Genomic DNA, 24943 nt, shown 5'->3' on the forward strand with positions numbered 1-24943 from the left:
TTGAGAACAGACTTTCTGATTCCAGAGCTGGTGCCTTTTCCACTGCTCTGTGCTGCTGCTTCATAGACTTAAACTGAGCACTTTGCAGCATGGACCTTGGCCACAGGAGAGAGTAGGCTGGAGCATGCACACAGATTGTTCAGCCCTATTCACTATATCTGGAGCAAAACAAGCCCTTCTCAAGGGCTCAAGCCCTCCTGTTGATAATGCAGTAGAAGTGATTGAAGTGTACTAAAAATAAAATACTGTGAGAGAAATCATGATGAAATCTGATTCAGAAGCCAAAAATCGCTGCCGGCTCTCTGTTGAGCCTTCTGGCCAGTCCAGTTTAAAGCACACTGTCCATCAGCTGTGGTTGCTTTCTCTCTCCCTCACAGGGCTGCTCTTTCCTCTGTGTCTTTGGCTTCCCTGGGGAAAAGGTACCTGATGAGCTCACTCGTGCTCTGGAATGTGCTATGGATATATTTGACTTCTGCTCTCAAGTCCACAAAATCCAGTGAGTATTGACCCTGGTCCCACCCAGTGGTCCCTGACCCTTTTGAGGCATAAGTAGGGAGGGCATGCAGGGTACAGGAAAGAAAGAAGAATTAATTAAGAACTTAGTCCTGTGTCTCAAACTGTTGTTCCTCCTTCGCATCTCCGGGCCATGCAGAAATGCCATAAACTAATTCCAACAGGTAGAGAAAATCCTTTCCCACCCTTTCCCAACCCAGTCATTATTTCCCACCCTCCCCACTTTCTCTACACTCATTATCTTTCTTTCTTTCCCCACAAATCTTGTCTCCCCTGCACCAGAACTGTATCCATCGGCATTGCCAGTGGGATTGTCTTCTGTGGGATCGTTGGACACACTGTGAGACACGAGTACACAGGTGTGCTGAGTCAGCTCATCTCCACTTTTCTTTCTGCAAACACAGCACCTTGCCACTGGGCTTTGTGGGAGGAAGCACAAAAACGAGTGAGACATGAGCCCTGCCCTCAGAAACTTTAGAGTCTTCCAGATGGAGCCAAGCCATGGAGCTCTCAATGCTTGCAGAGTGTGCATTTCTGGGGCTATGCATGAGTAGAGAAATATGTAGTCCTGGAAGGGGAGCAGTGGGAGGCTCTATGTTGATGGAATGAGGGGCTCCTGTAATACTTTCCTGTTAACATTAAATAGTTACTTCTCTTCATTCCTGGAATAAGCTAGAACTCCTTAAAAATTATGAATGTTGATATTGCTGAAAAATAATGATACTCTCAAAAGAGAGTAGTAATAAGTAAATCTTATCTCCAGATTTCACGACTCTATTACTTCCCTCTTCCATCCTATCAGGGTTTAAGATTTTCAGCAATAATGTGTCTAAAATACTGAATATATGTAAAATACCACGATAGTTATGTCTGAAATGATACAATGTCTGAGATTTTCTTCGAAAGTACACAGGGTGGGGAGTGTATGGGGGTGAGGATGCGGCAGGATTAGCCACGGGCTAATGGCTTGTTGGGATGGGGTGATGGGTATATGGAAATTCATTATATTATATTTTATTTTATGGTGAAATTTCTCCACAATAAATAGTTTTTAAAAAGAGTATCTTGTTCAGAAGTATTCAAGTTTATGCTAAAGTGACACATTTGCTACCTCATTTGTAGTAATATTAATTGAAGGCTTACAAGCAGCCAGCCACTGATCAAAGTGATAAACGTGTACTAACTCATTAATCTTCATAAACTACCCTCTCAGATAGTTACTATTATCATCCCTATTTTATTTTATTTTTTATTTTTATTTTCATTTTATTTTATTTATTCATTTTTTATTTTTTTTTTTTGAGACGGAGTCTTGCTCTGTCACCCAGGCTGGAGTGCAGTGGCGCAATCTCGGCTCACTGCAAGCTCCACCTCCCAGGTTCAAGCCATTCTCCTGCCTCAGCCTCCCAAGTAGCTGGGACTACAGGCGCCCGCCACCATGCCCAGCTAATTTTTTTGTATTTTTTTTTAGTAGAGACGGGGTTTCACCATGTTAGTCAGGATGGTCTCAATCTCCTGCCTTTGTGATCCACCCACCTCGGCCTCCCAAAGTGCTGGGATTACAGGCGTGAGCCACCGGGCCCGGCCATCATCCCTATTTTATAGGTTAGAGAATGGAGGCATGAAGAGTTATTTAAAGTAATTGTCCCAAGTAGTTTGCACATAGTTAGAGGTAGAGCTGGTGTTCAACCCTGTACAGTCTGCCTTCAGAGCCTGTGCTTCAATCCTCCATGCACGCCTCTTCTAGCCCATTTACTAAATCGAGAAATTGCCAAATGAAGGTTTATTCATAGGAGCATACAGACACAATTTTGTGTCTCATATGGGGATCAGTACCCCAGGCCCAAGCTTGTGCTTGTCCACCTTGTGGCAGAAGACCAGCTTACACCTTCTCTGAGAGCCTTCAGTGATGTGGCCATCCCGCTTACAGAGCCTGCTTCATACTCAAGGCCCTTCTATCCCTGAGCAGATCATTCTCTTGACCTCCCAAGTGAGGCAGAAACTTTGCTAATGGCTAATTAACTCCCTGCACATTTTGTTAATAGCCATTGGCTGAATATGGGTCTTGAGGCTAGACTTGTGTGTCATTCATGAATGGAAAAGGGAGTAAAGGGTGAAAATGCTATTTGGGGACAGTATGTTTCAGATTACATTCAGTTCAATGGCTGTTATTTCTCTGATCTTTGACTTTCTCTTTCTTGCTGTAGTCATTGGTCAAAAAGTCAACATAGCTGCCAGGATGATGATGTACTACCCAGGAATTGTGACCTGTGACTCTGTCACCTACAATGGCAGCCATCTACCAGCATACTTTTTTAAAGAGCTTCCAAAGAAAGTTATGAAAGGTGTTGCAGATTCTGGACCATTGTATCAGTATTTGGGCCGTACTGAGAAAGTGTGAGTGTGGAGCATTAATTTTGAAGTATATTTTAGTAAAGAAGTGGGAGAATTATGATAGCAAGGCAGTCACCCATTTAAGATTTGGAGCCAATTCAAGAAGTTGAAATCTATGCTTTCCCCAGACCAAGGCCCAGACTTCAAAATCCTTAACCTTTCCTCCATCTGACTGACACTATGGCATGGTGGAAAATCCCATTCTCTCCTCAGATCTGAGAATATGAGGGTGATTCTTCAAAGGTTGTACAAACCAAACAAAAAATCCTCTCATTTGAGTATCTATTTGCACCCAAATGAGCCCAATCACCAACCATTAAATATTTACTAATTATGTCAACTATATGCCAAGGCATTGTTAGGGTTAAAAGAGTATAAGATATTATTTCTCCTCTAAGTCTTTAGTGAAATACATTCCCCAAAAGCTCAGCATAGATTTACGGGTGTCACTTCGAAGCTTAAAATCCTTCAATGGCATTCAGTCATTTTCATGGTGACGTTCAAAATCTTTGCAATGACATACAAGGTACCACCTGCCTTTCCAACCTCATCTCCTCCTGTCCCCCCTCCTCTGTGTTGTTTAAGTAGATTGTCCTTATCAACACCCACCTACTCCTGGTCTATTGGGAAAACCGCAGTCAATTTTTGAAACCCAGCTCGAGGGATTCATAGACATTCCTCTATGAATTCCCCATCCCAGCTAGACAGTTAAGCTCTTTCCTCCTTTGTCTTCCTTCTTCCTCTTCCTTTTTTCCTCCTATAGCATATGCCTCTATTAGAACACTCCTCACCCTATATCACAATTATTCACTTCCTATAGTTTTCACTTGTTACACTGTGAACTCTTTGAAGATACTAATTATTTCTTTATTCTTATATCCCCAGTGCTTGGTATACAGTAGGTCCTCAATAATGATGAATAAATGAATGGCACAGAAAGCAGAAAGTTGTTATTCATTATATTAGCAAGCTAGAATCGAGGTCTTCAAGAGTCAGATAACAGAACCAGGGCTGCAGTTGGGTCAAGGTATCTTTATTATTCACTTCAGTATTCCTGAGGCTCAGCACTGTGCTTGGCATACATAGGCCATCAATAAAGTGCAGTTTGAATACATGAATGAATAATAATTTTTAGTGAGTACTTATTAAACATCAGGTACTTTACCTCAAAATATATAATCCAGTCTTAATATTGACCATATGAGATAGAAATTATTATAATTTCCATTTTTATAAATTCAAAAACCGAGGCTCAAAGATGTTAAATGACTTGTCTATGGCCATATCTATAGTGAGCAATGGAGTCAAGATTCAGTCACAATAATATGGCCTTATAGGCAATCACAAAACCTCAGTGGTGTGCAAAAATAAACATTTATTTTTCTCACAAATGTGGGGTTCAATTGATCTTGGCTGGATTTGGTTGATCTTGTCTTGGCTTATTCACGTGCCTGGGGTTCAACAGGCTGTTAGCCAACCTAGCGGCCTCAGTTGGGATAACTATAGCAATCTGGCTCTATGTGCCTCATCTTCCATCCAGCATGTTTGTCCTGACAATATTAGAGGAGCAAGAGAGCTGGCCCAATGCAAAAGCATTTTTCAAGCCTCTTCCTATGTCTTATGTTTGCGATAGTCCATTGACGAAAGCATTCACAAGGTTGAGTCCAGAATGAGAGGACTCTGCCAAGTTACATAGCAAAGGGCATACATAGACACAGGTACTGGGGCCATTAATGCAATCAGTTTACTATGCAAACCCAGGACTATCTGATCCCAAAGCCTGTACCCCTCATGATTTTTCTGTACCACCTCTGCAGATAAGAGTGTAGAAATACACATACAGACATGAACAGGGCCTAGTTCCTGCCCAGAAAACTCACAATCAAGTGGGGAAGACCAACATATACAAACTTAACTGTATGTTACATGGGAACCTTTGATATATGCTATAAGAGAGGCATAACAAAGTAGTATTGCAGTTCAGAGAAGGGCATAATCCATTTTAACTAAAAGGCTTCTTCAAGAGATAGTGTTACGGAGTGAGCAAACATATGCACCCTGGCCTATGTTTGGATACTGTCAGTATCCTCTGTTACCACCTGCTATGGGGTCTTGGGCAATTAAACTCTTTGTGCCTGAATTTCCTTACTGGCAAAATGAACATAATAGTAGTACTTTTTTTTTTTTGAGATGGAGCTTTGCTTTTATTGCCCAGGATGGAATGCAATGGCGTGATCTTGGCTCACTGCAACCTCTGTCTCTTGGGTTCAAGCGATTCTCCTGTCTCAGCCTCCAGAGTAGCTGGGATGACAGGCGCACGTCACCAAGCCCAGCTAATTTTTGTATTTTTAGTAGAGTCAGGTTTTCACCATGTTGGTCAGGCTGGTCTCAAACTCCTGACCTCAGATGATCCACCTGCCTCAGCCTCCCAAAATGCTGGGATTACAAGCATGAGCCACTGCACCTGGCCAGTAGTCCTTTTTTTTTTTTTTTCTCTGAGATGGAGTCTCGCTCTGTCGCCCAGGCTGGAGTGCAGTGGTGCGATCTCAGCTCACTGCAAGCTCCCCCTCCTGGGTTCACGCCATTCTCCTGCCTCAACCCCCTGAGTAGCTGGGACTACAGGCGCCCGCCACCACGCCTGGCTAATTTCTTTTTGTATTTTTGGTAGAGACGGGGTTTCACAGTGTTAGCCAGGATGGTCTTGATCTCCTGACCTCGTGATCTGCCCACCTCGGCCTCCCAAAGTGCTGGGATTACAGGCGTGAGTCACTGCGCCCAGCCAAGTAGTACTTCTTAACAGTGTTTTTGTCAGGATTAAAGAAAATGATGCATGCAAAGCACTTGGAACTGCCCCAGACACATAGCGTGTGCTCCAAAAAAAGGTGCACTATTATTGATTGAGCAATTGGTGGAATCTTTGCAGGATGTGTGACTCTGCACCACATTGAAGTCTATTAGGTCATATATCAGGTGTCTGATCTCCCCAGAAAGGGGTTTCCTCTACCAGTGCAGACTCAACAAGCATTTATTGAACAATGTGCCAAATGCTATAGAAACAAATGCTACCTGAGTTCTTTGGATTCTCCACTACCAAGTCAGACCTTCTCCTCCTTTCTCCTTCTTTTGGTGTTTGCAACCCTTGAGTCAGGGGATAGACTCTTGTTAGCAATTGAGAAGGAAACTTTCTGGGAACTAAGAACTAATCACTCTTGCTCTCAATATTTCCCTGTTTTGAATCTAGCATCTGTTCTTTTGTTCTTCTCTTCAGCATGTTTCGTATGGCGTGCCTCATCTGCAACAGAAAGGAGGATTACCCTTTGCTGGGTAGGTAGTAGGCCTTGATTTTAAACTTCTTTATTGAACTATAACAAAACATGCAGAAAAGTACATCAATGATAAGTGTGCAGCTTAATGAATTATCACAAAATGAAAATATAATCATCTTCCAGGTTAAGAAATAGAAAAATAGCAATACACCAGGATTGCTCTTTCCTTCTTCCTTTCCTCAAAGTCTTCTAATACCCTCGATTACTTATGCCTGTTTAAAAAATTGATACAGATGGAATCATACATTGTATAATTATATACGCCTCATATATACTTTCTCTTACTCAATGGTATGTTATATAATTCATCCATATTGTTGAGTGTAGCTGTAATTCATTCTCTGTCATTACTATGTAGTATTCCATTTTTATAAATATACAACAATTTACCCATTCTGTTGCTGTACAACATTTGGGTTATTTCCAGTTTTTGGTTCTTATGAATAATATTGCCATAAACATTCTTCCACAAGTCTTTTGGTGAATGCATGTATACATTTCTGTTGAGTACAATGTAGGAGTAAAACGTACGACTGAAATTGTTGGGGAAAAGGGTGCAATTTTGGTCGATGATGCCAAATAGTTTTCCAAAATGGTTGTATTTATTTATATTCTGACCGAGAATGTTAAGAGAGTTCCAGTTGTTCTTCATCTTTGGCAACAACTTAGTTTTATCCGTCTTTATCCTTTCAATAATTCTGTTGGGTATATAGTAGTATCTTATTATGGTTTCCATTTGTATTTCCCTGATGTGGTTGAGCTCCTTTTTCATAAGTTTATTGGCCATTTGGACTTATTTATTTATTTATTTATTTGTTTATTTTGAGACAGAGTCTCACTCTGCTGCCCAGGCTGGAGTACAATGGAGCGATCTTGGCTCACTACAACCTCTACCTCCTGGGTTCAAGTGATTCTCATAACTCAGCCTCCTGAGTAGCTGGAATTACAGGTGTCTGCCACCATGCCCAGCTAATTTTTGTATTTTAGTGGAGATAGGGTTTCACCATGTTGGCCAGACTGGTCTTGAACTCCTAACTTCAAGTGATCTGCCTGTCCCAGCCTCCCAAAGTGCTGGGATTACAGGCGTGAGCCACCGTGCCTAGCCCAGACATTTTTTTTAAAGTACCTATACAATTTTTCACCTATTTTTCAACTGGGTTGTATTTTGATTATCTTTTGGAATTATTTACACATTCTAGAGATGGGTCCTTTGTCATTTGTTTCTACTGTATATCACTTTTCCCACTCTGTGTTTGCCTTTTTACTCTCAATTATGCATTTAATAAACAGAATTCCTAATTTTAATGTAATCAAATTTACCTGTCTTTTATAGTTAGTGCTTCTGTGTACTATTTGAGATACCTTTCCTTACCCAAAAATCATGGAGGTATTTTTCTAGCATTTTTTTCAGAAATTTTGTTTTTACCTTTTATATTTAAGTCTACAATCCATTTGGAAGTGATATTTTTGTGATTCCTGGTGATAGGGACCTTATCGTAAGAAAGATAACTCGAGATTAGACAGGGGAGTAGACCTAAAATGAGGCAGGGATATACCTATGAGAGAAGAGACCCAATGAAGATTGACCTGTGGATTCTGAAGGCAGCCACTTCTAGTAGCACTTGTAATTTCCTTCTGTCAGACACGAACATCCCCAAAAGTCTTATCATAAGTTAAATCTTGGTCTTGTGTTAAGGCAATTAAGAGGAGGCTCTGTCTCACACTTTGGAGAAATATCAGGCCACAATCTTGGTGTCAGCAGAGCCTGATGGAGGGCAACAGTTCCAGAACTGCAAAAAACGCTTGAGCCAGCAGAAATGCCTCACTTTCACTGCTTTCAGGTAGTTTTCAGGGTCTTCAAGCCAATCACTTCATTTAAGTCCAGATTCCAAAACTCCTGAAGTTAGAGAGAAGGAATACCCACTCTTGCCCTCCTCTGAGGCCTTACTTTTCATCCTAGGCTATACTTATTTTAGTAATTGACAGCAACAGAATCCTAACCTTCTTTCTACAAGATTGCAGACCCAACATGACAGTCACATTAGAACACATTATGTGTATGTTTCTTTCTTTTTTTTTTTTTTTTTGAGACAGAGTCTCACTCTGTCACCCAGGCTGGAGTGCAGTGGCGTGATCTCAGCTCACTGCAACCTCTACATCCCGGGTTCAAGCGATTCTTCTGCCTCAGCCTCCCAAGTAGCTGGGATTACAGGTGCACACCACCACACTCAGCTAAATTTTGTATTTTTAGTAGAGACGGGGTTTCACCATGTTGGCCAGGCTGGTCTTGAACTCCTGATCTTGTGATCTGTCCACCTTGGCCTCCCAAAGTGCTGGGGTTATAGTCGTGAGCCACTGCGCGCAGCCTATGTGTATATTTCTCAGTCTGATCTAGTTGCTTTTTTGCCCTGATTCCACCAGTATGACATAAATATCAGGCCCACATACCTTTCCTTCAAGCTATAACCAAACACAGATTGTCAGAGGCTAGCAACATGGGAAATGCCTTTCTTTTACAAGGGCTGCTGTAAATGAAATTGCAACAACATGGTTGACAACAAAACTATAATAAATAAATAGTGGCTTTTTAGAGTAAAAACTGCATACAACAGTCCCCGATATTGAGGCTTTGCTTAGATAGAAACAAGGTGCATGCATTTCAAGTTAAGGAGACAACCTCATTTTAGAATCCAGCTAAAGATAATCCAAAAGCTTCTACCTGTAGGTGTTCTGTATGAATAGAACACAGAGAGCTGGAAGAGTCAGCTATGCAGCCTTTTTTTTTTTTTTTTTAAGCTTCCTTAGGGAACTTTATTTATTTTTTTTTTTTTGAGAGGGAGTTTCACTCTTGCTGCCCAGGCTGGAGTGCAATGGCGCGATCTTGGCTTACCGCAACCTCTGCCTCCCAGGTTCAAGCAATTCTTCTGCCTCAGTCTCCCAAGTAGCTGGGATTACAGGAATGCACCACCATGCCTGGCTAATTTTGTGTTTTTAGTAGAGATGGGGTTTCTCCATGTGGAGGCTGGTCTCGAACTCCTGACCTCAGGGGATCTGCCCGCCTCGGCCTCCCAAAGTGCTGGGATTACAGGTGTGAACCACTGCGCCTGGCCTGGAAACTTTATTATTTTTTATTTTTTTATTATTATACTTTAAGTTCTAGGGTACATGTGCACAACGTGCAGGTTTGTTACATATATATACATGTGCCATGTTGGTGTGCAGCTATGCAGCCTTTTAAGCCTCATCTTCTGAGTTCCTATGTGAGCTTCATTCAGGCCAAAGAAAAACACAAAACATCTCACAAAATTGAGGTTCAAATGCATTTTCAGAAAGGGAATATTTCACCCAAAAGAAGCAATACAGTCTGCTAAGTAGTTCTCACTAAGCCATACTCAGAAATGTATATTACCAAGCAAAGCACTTAGCTTCTTTTTATTAAATGTCTACACTTGAATCTCGGCCTCCCAAAGTGCTGGGATTACAGGAGTGAGCCACAGTGCCTGGCTCAAGGATATTTTTAGAAGGAGTGTTTCTATGTGCCTTTTTATATCTCTAGACTATTTTATGTTGATTGAGTTTGCCCTTTTTTAAAACTAAAAATAACAGGACGTAATAAAGAGATCAACTACTTCATGTGTACTATGAAGAAATTTTTGATATCTAACAGCAGCCAAGTCTTAATGTATGAGGGATTACCGGGATATGGAAAAAGCCAGATACTTAGGAAAATTGAGTACCTGGCCCAAGGTAAGAACCACAGGTGAGTGTCTTGGAATGATTGTTCTGTGTGAACCCATATAATCCTGATTTATTTTGATGCTCCTCTCCTTCCTATAACTTGCTTTATGTAAATTATCTATAACCTACAATTATTGGATGCCATGACCCTTGTGCTAAATAGATAACTAATAATAAACATATAGAGCTAAGAAAAAGAGAAACTGGGCTGACCCATGGATATCCTGATTTAATGCCAGGTAGGGCTTGGTTATTTAAAGTTTCCTAGGTAATCCCAACATTCAGAGAGATCAAGAACAATTGGCATAGATGTTGAGATCAGGGTTAGATTTGGTCTGCAGAACAAACACTTAAGTTTATCCAGGTAGCTGACAGTGTAGCAGGATGAGCTGCAGACAAAACCCCTCAGACACGGAGATAGTGAAAGGAGTGGCTTTAATCAGCTGGGAGAATCAGCAGGCTAGCGTCTCAAAATCTGAGCTCGTCAGGTGCTCAACTTCTGCCCTTATAAGGGCTCACAACTCTAAGGGGGTCCACATGAGAGGGTCGTGATCAATTGAGCAAGCCAGGGGGTACGTGACGGGGGCTGCGAGCACCGGTGGTCACAGTGAAACAGAACAGAACGGGAGATTTCACAATGTCCTTCCATACAATGTCTGGAATCTATAGATAACAACAGTTGCTAGGTCAGGGGTTGAATTTTAACTACCAGGCTTAGGTCAGGCAGGCCCAGGCCTGGTTTCGGGTCTGATTCCTTGGTTTCGGGTCTGGTTCTTAGGCGCTGGGCTACCTGCCTTTAGTTTCGCTTCTCTGTCCTTTTCTGAGTATAAAACAATATAAAACAATATGAGAGGGTCTCTCTCTTCCCTCATTTCTCCCCTTTGAGACTCTCACTTTTTATTAGTGGGAGTTCTCACTCTTATTTTTGCTACTTATGCCTTCTTGTGCAATAGATTGATAGTGATTCATATAGTACACTTGTGCTGAAGCATTTTGGTGAACTAAAGTAGCAATGAAGCTTTTTATCATTTGAAGAAGTACAGGTAGCAAACAAGGGAGCAGTAAGCAGGTTTCTATTACTATTATAACTCCTATTATAAGAGTTTTAAATCCTTCTAGTGCTGGGAACCACCTTCTAAACATGGCTTCAGGGTCGAATCCGTGCTACACTTGTACGGGCATATGTGCCAGTTTTGTCATATTTTTAACTATGTCTTTAACTACTTGCCTTTGATTATCTATGTGTAGACAGTAATTAGTAAGGTTAAATTTTTTATAGACCTCGCTTTTGGCTGCTAGCAAGTAGTCGAGAGCCAATCTATTTTGATAGATAGCATTTCTTATCTGAGTTTCTTGCCGGGCCAGAATAGTCAAGGCTTGACTGGTTTTATTAGTGATGATTTCTAAAACAGCTTGCAACCGTATGATTTGGTTGAGCACGTAAATGGGGGTCTGGTATACCCATGAGCTGTCTTGTGTCTAAGTGGCAGGCCTATAGTATTGTATAATTTTTTAGGTGGTCATTCATCATCCTTTTCTTTTTTTTTCCCTCCCCAGGCTGGAACATTGCCAATCGGTCACTGCAACCTCCTCCGGTTCACCCATTCTCTGTCTCACCGCTCGATACTTACAAAGTTTCGTCAGGTCAGGTAGCCCCAGGGCTGGGGCCGACCTGAGTTTTTCTTTTAACTCATGAAAAGCTTGTTGCTGTTGGTTGTAGTAGATACAATTTATCTAATTTACATTTTTATTAACTGTCATTCACTAAAATACTGACTTAAATTTTGTAGCTATTTGATTTCAAGCTTTAAATTGATCTGGTATTCCTCCTGGGACTCCAATTGCGTTTAAATGGACGTGAGAGTTGAAAGACCTATAAGGGGGCTTCTCTGGCTTTACGATGTCTAATTTTTCCTCCCTCTGGTTGATGAAATGCCAGGGTGAAAGGGATAGCTAAATGGACTAAAGTATAAGTGCCACTCCAGTTATTCGGCAGAGTGCCCAGTAAAGGTCCACCACAATACCACCACACATCTGCTCGGGGATGAACAAGGGCTGACTGATTGATAAGCTCTTGAAAATTCTTAAGCTCATCGCATCCCTTCAGGTCTCTAAGGAATCCTAAGTTTCCTCCCTGTGGTGAGAGACACGAAGTGAACTTAGTGTTGGGAGACGGAGGCTGGATGGCCCTCGGGGGCTGACCCACAGGGATAGCAGAGAGAGCTTGGCATGACTTATTACTCCAGGCTGTAGAATCCTGGAAGAGAGCTACCATGCAGCCCATGCCTGGTCGACTGGAGGACCACCTAAGTGGAAGGGGGACAATCAGGGCCTCTGGCCTGCCATGTGCACAAGCATAACAATTGCTTTTGTTTAACGTGCAGATGGAATATTTGATCCATTTCAACCAGGCATTTGCATCTTGGTATGCTGTCTTAATTGCCAAAGTTTGTTTTAAGTCTTTAACTTCTATGATCCTCTAGTAAAATAAATGTTTCCTTTAGGACCTATTTTTATTAGTTTTTAGACCAAAGAAAGCTAAACACCATTTTATATTTAATATTGCTTCTTGTATGATTTTAATACAAGATAAGCTAAATTTTACCTTTATATTAGTGTATTATTAATGTTAAACTTAATTTTAATAAAACCTTGTAGACATATTTATCCAATTTTTCATGTTTGACCATAAGGTAAGTTTTTACAGACTCTTTTTAACCTTTTATAATTTTTGTTAAAGAACAGATTGGTGCTTTAAGAAAAACCTGTTTCGTTTTTACTTTAATGTCCAGTTCACAGAAAAACTGGATGATACCTTTTTATCTTTAGCTAATATGTTTACACATAGAATTTTTTTTTATAATTAACGTTTTAAAACTTGCTTAAACTTTCAAAACAATAATTTTTTTAATCTTTTAATGTAGGTAAAAATCCACATTCTTATGCCTCCTTCTAATCTTTTTACCAAAAATATATTTTACTTTTCTTATGCACCTTGCATATAAACTGTTTCTTCAACAGTACTCAGGAGGCCTTATTACTTTTAAATTATACAATATTTTTTGCATAAATTTTTTTATAACATTTTTTTCCACGACTTTTGCAGACAATTCCTCGACATGTCTCAACTTTCTGACTTATTACAAACATTTCTTTCTTTAAACAACAGTTAATTTATTTCAAGACAAGAATTTACCATATAACACTCTTTTTACATAAATTTTGCCTTCCCCAGCCTTTTTTTTTTTTTTTTTTTTTTTTTCTGTTAGCAAAGCAGCTGCTGCTACAGATTGAATGCATCTGGGCCATCTGTGGGTTACTGGGTTAAGGATTTTTGATAGGAAGGCCTCAGTGCTTTCGGGATATGCCCTTGTTTACACTGACAACAAAGTGGTATTAGAGTGTTACAGGGTTACGGAGAATACCTTTAATTATCAATTTTAGGTTTTAAATTTACCTTGGCTTTTAAAGGGAATAGGGTATACTGTTTTTTTCTTAACTACTTGTATACTTCTCTCTCTCTATTTTTCTTTCTCTCTTTTGACTTTCTGTCTCTCTCTCTCTCCCTCTCTCTCTCTGACTTTCCTTTTGCCTCTGTTTCTTCCTCTCTTTCTGCCTCTCTTGACTACTGTGGGATGGAAGGGGGTCTAAAACCAGCTGTGATTGTCTATGTACAGAAACTGGTCTGGGTGCCTTGGCTTACAGGTTACCTTGTGCCATACCTTTGAAACAAGGGACTGTCTAGGCTTCCTTCTGATGGCCAACCCACCTCTAATGCTGGCCAGTCTATTTTACACAAAGTTCTAAGTTTTTCTGGTGTCATAGTAGCACCGTAATCTCCCTTAAATCCTTTCTTGAAATTTTTCAACATAGTTTCTAGTAGGATGGGCTTATTTGTGCCTGACCCATGTTTCTTCAAGACAAAACACCATTCTCACACCACATGCACACCACAAAACAAAAAACAGGTAAAAAGGGCACACACACACTTTTGCAGTTTACACCAAACCAAAATCAAAACCAAAATCAGAGTATCCAGAAATCCAAGCCAGGTCAAAACCAAAACCAAAGTATCAAGCAATCTAAGTCAAGTCAAAAACAAAAACCAAAGTGCCGGTACAGGCACACCATGGGTGATCAGGCCATGCTTCTACTCAAATGGAGTGGGCAAGTTCCCAAGACCAGTCCTGTCAAGCAATTGAAACCAAGTCAAAACCAAAACCAAAGTGCTGATAAAGGCATGCCGTGGGTGATCAGGCCACGCTTCCACTCAAATGGAGTGGGCAAGTTCCAAAGACTAGTCTTACCAAGTTTTAGTTGTCTGGACTCCAAGTGCCAGTTCCTTCCCGGTGTTCAGCCACTGCGTTGATCCTTCACGGGGGCCTGCCACACACTGCTCTGGCGAGGTGTCCCACCGGGGCAAATGCCTTCCCGGGAGCGCTCTCAGGATCCGCGTCGCTCCGTCGCTCCGGCTGGTTGGAGTCCCCAGCAGGGATGTTCCACAAGGCAGGCTAAAGGCGCCTAAGGAGCTGCCTCGATCATCCATTAATCACCTCGCTTCCCTGTCAGCGAACCAAGAAATGTAGCAGGATGAGCTGCAGACAAAACCCCTCAGACACTGAGATAGTGAAGGGAGTGGCTTTAATCAGCTGGGAGAATCGGCAGGCTAGCGTCTCAAAATCCAAGCTCATCAGGTGCTCAACTTCTGTCCCTTTTAAGGGCTCACAACTCTAAGGGGGTCCGCGTGAGAGGGTCGTGATCGATTGGGCAAGCCAGGGGGTATGTGACAGGGGCTGCAAGCATCGGTGGTCACAGTGAAACAGAACAGAACGGGAGATTTCACAATGTCCTTCCATACAATGTCCTTCCATACAATGTCTGGAATCTATAGATAACAACAGTTGCTAGGTCAGGGGTCAAATTTTAACTACCGGGCTTAGGTCAGGCAGGCCCAGGCCTGGTTTCGGGTCTGGTTCCTAGGCGCCGGGCTACCTGCCTTTAGTTTCACTTCTCTTTCCTTTTCTGAGTATAAAACAATATAAAACAATATGAGAGGGTCTGTCTCTTCCCTTAACAGGGAATCACTAGTTCAAACCATTTAGTCCTGAGACTGGGGATAGAGAATAAGAGGTCTTTGGATTTTTCCCTGGAAGACAGATCTAATATACTTGTCTCATGTTGTTTATTTATTTTCATATAAGGAATATTATGAGGGCTATCTTTGGGACAATCCATTCTACTTCCTCATGGAAGTAGATAGTATGGTATTCAATAACAGTGGTGATGACCAGGACAATAATGATGGTGTCTCATATCCTTTCCCCATCTAACCTAAACAGTATGAGGGGAAAATGCTTGTTAATCTTATAATATTCTTAGCTGTATCTCTATCCCACATTAAAGTTAGGCCTGAGAAAGGCCAGTTTTAAAATATCTTTACCATTGCTGAAGGGATAGTTCACAACAGTCAGAAGACATTTGTTTATTCATGTATTCAATCATTTATTGAATTCCTACTATGTTCAGGAACTACTAAGTGCTGTATTCATTAGCCAGGGCCTCTGTAAAAAAGTACTACAAATGGATGGCTTACAACAGAAATTTGTCTCATAGTTCTTGGGGGTAGGAGTCTGAGATCAAGGCATCTTTTCTTCTGGGGACCGTGAGGAAGAATCTGTTTCATGCCCTCCTGCTAGCTTCTGCTGGTTGCTGGCAATCTTTGGTGTTCCAAAGATGGCTTGTGGAAGCATCACCCTAATCACTGCCTTCATTTCACATGGCATTCTCCCTGTGTGTTGTTTGTGTCCAAATTTCTCCTTGTTATAAGGGCATCAGTTATATTGGATTAGAGGCCCACCCTAGTGCAGCATGATCTCATCTTAACTAATTGTATCTGCAACAACTCTCTTTTCAAATAAGGTCACACTTTGAGGTCCTAGAGGCTAAGAATTTAACATATGAATTTTGTGGGGACATGTGTCAACAAGTGCCAAAGCCCTGAATATCAATAGTCTGCTCTCTGCCCTCAAGGAGCTCTCACAGAAGAGGACGAGAGAGATAATGTGTTAGTCGTTTTCACGTTGCTATAAGGAACTACCTGAGACTGGGTAATTTATAAAGAAAAGAGGTTTAATTGACTCACAGTTCCACATGGCTGGGGAGGCCTCAGGGAAATTATAATCATGACAGAAGGCAAAGGGGAAGCAAGGTGTGTCTTACATAGAGACAGCGAGCAAAGGAGGAAGTGCCAAACTTTTAAACCATCAAATCTCATGAGAACTCCCTCACTATCATGAGAACAGCATGGGGGGAACCGCCCTCATGATCCAATCACTTCCCAACTGGTCTCTCCCCTGACACTCGGGGATTACAATTCGGGATGAGATTTGGGTGAGGACACAGAGCCAAACCGTATCAGATAACATTAAAAGTTGAATGTAGTGAGGGCAATGATAGAGTCATGCAATAGAGAATTGTGGAAGTTCAGAGAAGAAAGGGTATGTAGCCAACCTTGGGACATTGATGACAGTTTCCAGGAGGCTACACCTGAGCTGAGACTTAAGATGAACTCAAATGAGGGGCAATGAGAAGCGATAGCACTCTGGGCTGAGGATACAGCATAAGCAAAGGCATGGAGAGGAGAAACAGCTCTGGGTGTGCAGGGAACTCTCACCTGCTTGCTGTTGGTGAAGGGTAGATTGCTAGGCAGAGAGTGGCAAGAAAGGATAGAATGAGGCTTTGGAAAGTCTTGTGTGTCACAGAAAGGAGGCCTGGGTTCATGCCATTAGGCAATAGGAGCTCCCAGTCAGAGGGTCATGACCTGGATGGGGGTAGTGGCTTGCTATTGTGGTAGTATAGGGTAGCAGTAGGACTAGAAAGGAGAGAATTAGCTAGGTTAAATTAATCAGGGCTTAGGAACAGGAGAAGAGGGAGTATATCAGAAGCAGCAATAAAGAACCATTGCAAGATAGCTTGGAAAATCTCCATCATTACAGCTGAATATGAGAAGACAGAGCTTTCCTTCAAACTTTATTATTTTCAAAAATATATATTTAAAAATTTCTGATTCTTGATTTTCTCACAAACAGGATTATTGCCATTTCATTGACTAAGATCAGCTTCCATCAAACTTTCTATACCATCCAGATGCTCATGGCCAATGTCCTAGGCCTGGTCACTTGTAAACATTATAAAGAACGACAGACCAACCTTCGAAATAAAGTCATGACACTGTTGGATGAAAAGTTCTACTGTCTTCTTAATGACATTTTCCATGTTCAGGTAACTAGCTAGTATTATACTTCTGCACAAACAGCCATGGGCAGGCACAGCAACTCCTCTCTGGTGCATTGTGACTTAGCATCTCTTTGGTCTGTATATCTGGAGTATCCAGATGGTGAGTAAATGGCACCCAATCCTCTTTGGATGTGCATCCTCATTCTTGACATATTAGAGGTATCTTGAAATACCATACTCAAGAAAATCCAAATGGCCACCTGCTGACTAATTTTTTTCTTACCTTTCTATCATAGCTATACTAGCTACTCTGGGACACAAAGTCACTCTGTTCCTACAAGTGATGCCAGTGCAGACTGTGCCCTGTCTTTTCCTGAATTATCTAACACAAGGGTCCTCAACCCCTGGTACTAGTCCATGGCCTGTTAGAAACCAGACCACACAGCAGGAGGTAACCAGTGGGTGAGCAAGTGAAGCTTCATCTCTATTTATAGCCACTCCCCATTGCTCACATTACCACCTAAGCTCCTCCTGTCAGATCAGCAGCAGCATTAGATTCTCATAGGAGCATGAATCTTATTGTGAACTGTGCATGCAAGGGATCTAGGTTCCATGCTCCTTATGAGAATCTAATGCCTGATGATCTGTCACTGGCTCCCATCAGCCTCAGATGGGACCATCTAGTTGCAAGGAAACAAGCTCAGGGCTCCCACTGATTCTATCTACATTACGGTGAGTTGTATAATTATTTCATTATATATTACAATGTAATAATAACAGAAGCAAAGTGCACAATAAATGTAATGCACCCGAATTATCCCAAAATCATCCCCCCCGCCCCAGTTCATGAAAAATATTATTTTCCACAAAACTGGTCCCTGGTGCCAAAAAGGTTGGGACCACTTATCTAACACATGAGGATTTTAAGACACAGAATAGTTAAGTGTTTTGCCCAAAGTTGCACAGCCAGTAGTTCCCTTTGCTATTTTCCCATACTCAATATTCTCATAATTCTTTGTACAGTTCCCCATTTCTCAGGAGATTTCCAGGATGAGAACCTTGAAAAAGCAAAAACAATTGGAAATATTGTTTATGAAGATCTTGAAGCGGGTAAGAGCATCTGTGGGTCAAGAAGTAGGGGGAAGAAAACTGGGCAAATCACCACAAAGCCAGGTGGTTTGAGGAGTTCAGACCGCATTGGCAAGAGGCTTTTGAAGTATGTGAAGGCTTTATCCTAAAGTGCTTCCCTCTCTTCCATCCTTCCAAACTTCAAGCTAAAGGTCTGTTTAGAATTTAGATGCCTTGAAAAGAGTCCCTTAACATTACTCCTAGGAGTCTGGCCTCTCTCAGCACTCATTTTTTCATCCTTTGTTGAGATATAATGTACCAAAGTGGTTACATATGCAGGCTCTGTAGTCAGACCACTGAGGTTTGAACCCCCAGGCTTGCTACCTGAGCAACCTCGAGCAGTGACTTATCCTCTCTATGTTTCTGCTTTATCATCTATCAAATGGAGGAAAATAATAGTACGTAGCTCACTGGGATATAAGTTTAAATGACTAGATTATCTGTAGAAACACTTAGAACAGTGCCTCTTTCATAAGAAACACTCAACAAGTATTAGCTCTCTCTCTCCCAGTAATATCATGACTGTCTGCTATATATTGATCACCAAATTTATATTTCAGTCCCCACCTCTCTTATAAACACCAAAACCATATTCCTAAGAGCCTTGTATATATTCCACTTGGATGTAGTGACTCACGCTGAGTTGAGTGTCTAATGCCAAATTCAGTTTTTTACTATAGTGCCCTTTCTTCTTCATCCTGATCCTGATCCTTGATTTCATTAGCAGCAAATTATGCCATTCTGTATCACTTAAAGTTATCCTTGCCTTCTTTTTCACCCACATTCCCGCATTTACTCACTGCCAAGTCCTACTATTTTTACCTCAAACAGTCTCTGGAATCTCCTTGTCCTCCCTTCCTATTGCCATAGTTCAGGCTCTTATCATCTTTTCCTGGACTATTTCCATAGATTTCAAAAAAACTCTGTGCTTCACACCTCTCTGCTTCACTTCATCCTTCATATAATTCTCAGAGTATATGCAAATCACACCAACCCATACTTTATACTCTCGAAATAAGTCCCAGTGGTAATAAGATAAAAGCCAAAAGATTTTTTTTAACCTAGAGAAATGGCGCTCATCTTTCAATGTCACCTCTTTGGTGAGAACTTCCCCAGATCACTAGACATGACTAATTATTCTTCCACCAGGCTTCTGTAAGGCTTTGAACACATTTCTAGTTATACTATACACTCTATACTATTATGGTATATTGCCATTCATTACTTATAAATCTGTTTCTCTCTCCCTCAGGAGATCGTGAGCCTCTTTTTTTTTTTTTTGAGACAGAGTCTCGCTCTGTCACCCAGGCTGAAGTGCAATGGTGCAGTCTTGGCTCACTGCAACCTCTGCCTCCCAGGTTCAAGCAATTCTCCTGCCTCAGCCTCCTGACTAGCTGGGACTACAGGCATGCACCACCACACCCAGCTAATTTTTGTATTTTTAGTAGAAATGGGGTTTCAGTATGTTGGCCAGGCTCTTCTCAAACTCCTGACCTTGTGACCCACCCACCTCAGCCTCCCAAAGTGCTGGGATTACAGGCGTGAGCCACCGCACCTGGCCTGTGAGCTTCTTAAGAACAGAGAGTCTCTTAACATTTCTGTATCACTATTGATGAGCAATGTGCCTCATAGTTGTACATAATAAATGATCGATATAAGTTGGTGGCATTGTATTATATTTATAATACAGCTTTCTTCTTCTGCACTTCAGGTCATAGGCAAGACAATATCAGTAGTTTCTAAGTGTCAGGCTTTAGACTGTTTGCATCACAAGTATTTACAAGAAGCTCCTTTAAAAATATGGATTTGTGAGTTCTAACTCTAAAGATTAAAAAAGTAGGATGTGGATTGGGCCTAGGAACCTATTTAGTTGTTTGCTTTTGTTTTAAAACTTTTCAGTTGGTACTGAAGCAGAATCTTGTTTGGAAACTGCTACCAAAGCTGTGTTTGATTATGTACTGACAAGTCTTTGGACCATTAACTATCTGTGTGACCCTGGGCAAGTTACTTAACCTCTCTGTGCCCAAATTTTCTCAGTAAATAGATTCAATAGTACCACTTTATATGGACGTTGTGAGGATTAAATGAGTTAATTTTGTAAAGAGCATCCTGCAGTACTTGGAACATAGTAAGTACAATGTAAATGTTGGCTTTTTTTCACTTTAGAGAGAACCCAATCCTCATTTTAAATTTTAAGAAACCAGGCCAATGTTTTATTATTGAATTCATGCTTTTTTGTTCCTGCTTTATTCTCTTCCATTTATGAATAATTCATTAACAAGGCTATCCCAAGATTAAAACTTAAATTTCTATCTGCCCCATCTTTTTAAAGATATCAGTCAAAATCAAAACAATGTAGTGCTTACCTCCTCATTAATTAAACGTTCTCGGGGCTAGTCAAAGGGCTAAGTATTTGGTGATAGAATGGGGCTGCAGGAGTAGACTTACGCATGTGTAAACGAGGCAGGTTATAACACTTTATAATGACTGTCAAGCACAAAGAGAAAGAATGGGTTAACTCAATCTCTTCTCAGAGGGAAACAAAAAGCAGCCATTAGCAGTCTGGAGCAGTGAGAATTGGGGAGCGGGTTTTCTGCATTGTGACACCTTACACAGTGGTAAGGCAGAGCCTGCTATGTAAGTGGTTGACGCTAAAATGTAGGCTCCATATTTTGTTTGAGACTGTATTCCCAGTACCTAGAACAGCACCTGACCCTGCTAGATGCACAATAAATGCTTAATGAGTGAATAAATAATTCAGACTACTTAGGGGAGGGTAGTCTATATGAGAAAAGGGACACATGATCTGTTTTTTAAGTGTAACACATACCACATTTCAAACTAGAATAGCATCAGCTGCCAGCAGGGCGAGGACTAGTTTCGTTTAGCACTTAGCCCAGGGGGTGCTTAGTAAGCATGTGTTGAATATATGTTGGTTGAATAAATGTCAAGTAGATTTCCCCAGGAGAACTTTATCCTTCAATAGATTAAAATGACTCATAATTAACAAACCAGTTATTTTTATGTAATGGGCACTTCAGTTGGCTTTTGTGGATACCCCTAAAACTCCATCTATCCTCCAAATTTGCACTATCTTTACACAAAGGTTTGACCAAGTAAGAGTCCATTCCAGCCAGCTTTGTCCAAATAGCCACAAATTCTAAGTTAATGGAATATAAATTAATGCAAAGTTACTGGAAAGAAAAGATTGAACTTAAGTTCTTTCGCTGCATCATAAGCAAACCAGGAAACTCAATGGATACATATGCATACCCATACACATTTAAAAAAATCTGACATCCTATAGTGTTTCTCTTTCTCTTTCTGTATCTTGTCCAGACAGTGAAAGAGGAAAGGAGTATTTTTATCATCGATGAGGCCCAGTTTGTGGATTCGACCTCCTGGAGATTTATGGAGAAGCTTATCCGGACTCTTCCTATCTTCATCATTATGTCCCTGTGTCCCTTCGTTAACATTCCCTGTGCAGCTGCCAGTGCCATAATGAAGAACAGAAACACCACCTACATCACCGTTGGTGCAGTACAGCCTAACGACATCTCCAACAAGATCTGTCTTGACCTCAATGTGAGCTGCATCCCCAAAGAACTGGACTCGTAAGTAACCTCTTTCTATTCTGAACTCTCGACATCTGCATTCATTCCCTCGGTCCAGACTTCATCAGACTTCTTAGTATGTGTCTTGATGTGCCTAGTTCAGTATCTTTCCTGGCCCCACCTTTTAAAAAATTTTTCTTTTCTTTTTTTTCTGTTTTCTTTTGAGACAGGGTCTCACTCTGTCACCCAGGCTGGAGTGTAGTGGTGCCATCATGGCTTACTGCAGCCTTGACCTCCTGGGCTCAAGCCATCCTCCTGCCTCAGCTTTCCGAGTACCAGAACTACGGGTGTGCACCTCTGGTAAATTTTTTATTTCTGTAGAGATGGGGTCTCACAGTGTTGCCCAGGCTGATCTTGAACTCCTGGTCTCAAGCAATCCTCCCATCTCAGCCTCCCAAAATGCTGGGATTACAGGTGTGAGCCACCATGCTTGGTCTGGTCCACCTTTTGAAGGGGCCATTCATAATGCTTGGTAGGATGGATGTTGCTCACCTTTTCCATGTTGTCTCCCTGTTAATGCCTTCTCAAACTTTGCTTAGTGAAAGGCTCTATTTCCCTTTCATCATGGGGGGCATGGGTATACTCACTTTAACCTGCAGTGACTAAGAGCATTGTTATGGGCAAGTGACAGGAAAGGCAAACTGGTAAGCGTTAAAGACCATGACCTGCAACTAAGCAAGGTCTTACCTGGCTGGTAATGGTGTGGTCTGGTATTGGTGTTCTCTGTCTATGGCAGATGTGGAAAGCTGACTCACTGGTGAGTGCTCTCTGAGCTTCTCAGTGATTCCTCTACTGGGGTTTTCTTTGTTTTTTGTTTGTTTGTTTGTTTGTTTTTTGTTTTTTAGACCTAGTTTCGCTCTTGTTGCTCAGGCTGGAATGCAATGGCACGATCTCGGCTCACCGCAACCTCCACCTCCCAGGTTCAAGCGATTCTCCTGCCTCAGCCTCCCGAGTAGCTGGGATTGCAGGCATGCCCCACTAAGCCCAGCTAATTTTGTATTTTTAGTAGAGATGAGGTTTCTCCATGTTGGTCAGGCTGGTCTTGAGCTCCCGACCTCAGATGATCCGCCCTCCTTGGCCTCCCAAAATGCTGGGATTACAGGCGTGAGCCACCGAGCCTGGCTCTCCTGGGGTCCTGACAGCAGTCACCTTAACAACATCGAGAATGTTTCTTCTTTAGCTGGCTGTTTACAGCCCATCTTAGTATCTGCAATGAGGTTGCCCTGCTTCTGGAAGAAAGATGTCTTGAACAAAGGCTCATTTAAGATAACTCCAGGCACCAATTTGGCACTCATTCTCTCTGTCTGTCTGTCTCTCTCTCTCCCCCTCTCTCTGTTTAAATTATATAGAACACGTATATCTTTCCAAAGCCAAAAAGGTACATCCTTAGTCTTGCTTCACTCCCTTATCCTATAGGTAACCATTTTGATTAGTTTTTGGCTTATCCTTCCAATGTCTGTTTTAAAAACTATAAATAAAGTGTGTGCACACTTATTGTGTACACACATAAGTGAAATAAAAAGAAAACAAAGCAATGCCTCAAAATTGAAAACAAACAGAAACAAATGAAGAATGACAAGAAATTATTTTCAAGTGATTGAGAAGACTTAAATGTTTTTCCTTCCTAAAAGATGTATCTTCAATGTAAACAGATTGCCTTGTTTTTACTACAGGTACCTGGTGGAGGGAAGCTGTGGGATTCCATTTTACTGTGAAGAATTGCTTAAAAACCTGGAACATCACAAGGTATTCGTTTTCCAACAAACGGAGTCTGAGGAAAAGACAAATAGGACCTGGAATAACCTGTTCAGTAAGTCCCGTGGTTATGGTTCTTTGTTACTCTGTTCTGCCTAACTTAAGTCTGCATTCAGAGAAGGTAGCAAAAATGGGCTATTCCACAGGCTGCTTCCTGTAGAGTCAGAGGGTTCTGGGGAGCCAGGAATTATTGGATCTGATATTCCAGATTGTAAGAGAACTTAACATTGCCTAGGACTCACTGGACTCGGCTAAAGATTGTATAACTATGGCCGGGTGCGGTGGCTCACGCCTACATCTCAGCACTTCCGGAGCCCGAGGTGGGCAGGTCACTTGAGGTCAGGAGTTCAAGGCAAGCCTGGCCAACATGGTGAAACCCTGTCTGTACTAAAAATACAAAAATTCGCCAGATATGGTGGTGGGTGCCTGTAATCCCAGCTACTCGGGAGGCTGAGGCAGGAGAATCTCTTGAGCCCGGGAGGTGGAGGTTGAAGTGAGCTGAGATTGCATCACTGCACTCCAGCCTGAGCAACAGAGTGAGACTCTGTCTCAAAAAAAAAAAAAAAAAGTAACTGTAGTAAAAATGAAAGAACATTGACAAATCTTAAGGCCCAGAACTGAAGGGCTGCTTTGATGTTATCTTCAAAAAGCCTTTCCTTTTTTGCCAGAGGTAAAATTGCTAGTATGAAGTGAGTTATCAGCAAAGATCCCGTGCTACACAGATATACACAGGGATGAAATATGAAGTGATGGCATGAAGGAGGCCAGTTGGAATTTTTAGGAAAATAATTTTGTTGCAGGGAGAAGGGTGGGGGGCCAGAGAATACAAGTTGGAAAGTAGAGAATTAAGGCTAGATAGAGCAGGCTTTAATTAGGACTTTTTTTGTTTGCACTCCCTTGGTGTTTCTGAGTTGCTAGATTCTTCAGCTCTAAGTCTTGAACATGTGAGGCAAAAAGAAAGCCCTGCCGTGGGACCCACTGCCACATTTTTCCTTGGGTCCTAAGGTCCCTAGCTGGTCTGACTTCTCTCCACCTTCAATGTCATCTTCTGTTTGTTTTACACATAATGTCTAGGGGTTTTAATTATATTTAGCAGGAGGAATAGGGGAAAATGTACCAACTCTCTCTTCCTGGAATTGGAAGCCTCTTCATTTTTTTGGACTCAAATTAAGTAATAAGATGATTTAACAGCTATAAGCACGACGTGTATTAATATTACTAAACCTAGAGGGTCAAAAC

At 41.5% G+C, this 24943-nt stretch overlaps 1 protein-coding gene across 4 annotated transcripts in view; it reads left to right on the plus strand.

Annotated features, from left to right (window-relative positions):
- ADCY10 (adenylate cyclase 10) overlaps positions 1 to 24943 on the plus strand; it is a 103213-nt gene that overhangs the window by 33512 nt on the left and 44758 nt on the right. For all 4 annotated transcript variants that reach the window (XM_058442197.1, XM_032161087.2, XM_058442195.1 and 1 more), the window contains 9 exons: positions 378 to 496; positions 796 to 872; positions 2721 to 2910; positions 6176 to 6231; positions 9840 to 9993; positions 17060 to 17252; positions 18231 to 18317; positions 21675 to 21949; positions 23623 to 23759. In XM_058442197.1, coding sequence (XP_058298180.1) covers positions 378 to 496; positions 796 to 872; positions 2721 to 2910; positions 6176 to 6231; positions 9840 to 9993; positions 17060 to 17252; positions 18231 to 18317; positions 21675 to 21949; positions 23623 to 23759 — 1288 coding nt within the window. The remainder of the gene's footprint in view (positions 1 to 377; positions 497 to 795; positions 873 to 2720; positions 2911 to 6175; positions 6232 to 9839; positions 9994 to 17059; positions 17253 to 18230; positions 18318 to 21674; positions 21950 to 23622; positions 23760 to 24943) is intronic.

The sequence above is a fragment of the Hylobates moloch genome, unplaced genomic scaffold (assembly GCF_009828535.3).
Source record: "Hylobates moloch isolate HMO894 unplaced genomic scaffold, HMol_V3 SCAFFOLD_8, whole genome shotgun sequence".
NCBI lineage: Eukaryota > Metazoa > Chordata > Mammalia > Primates > Hylobatidae > Hylobates > Hylobates moloch.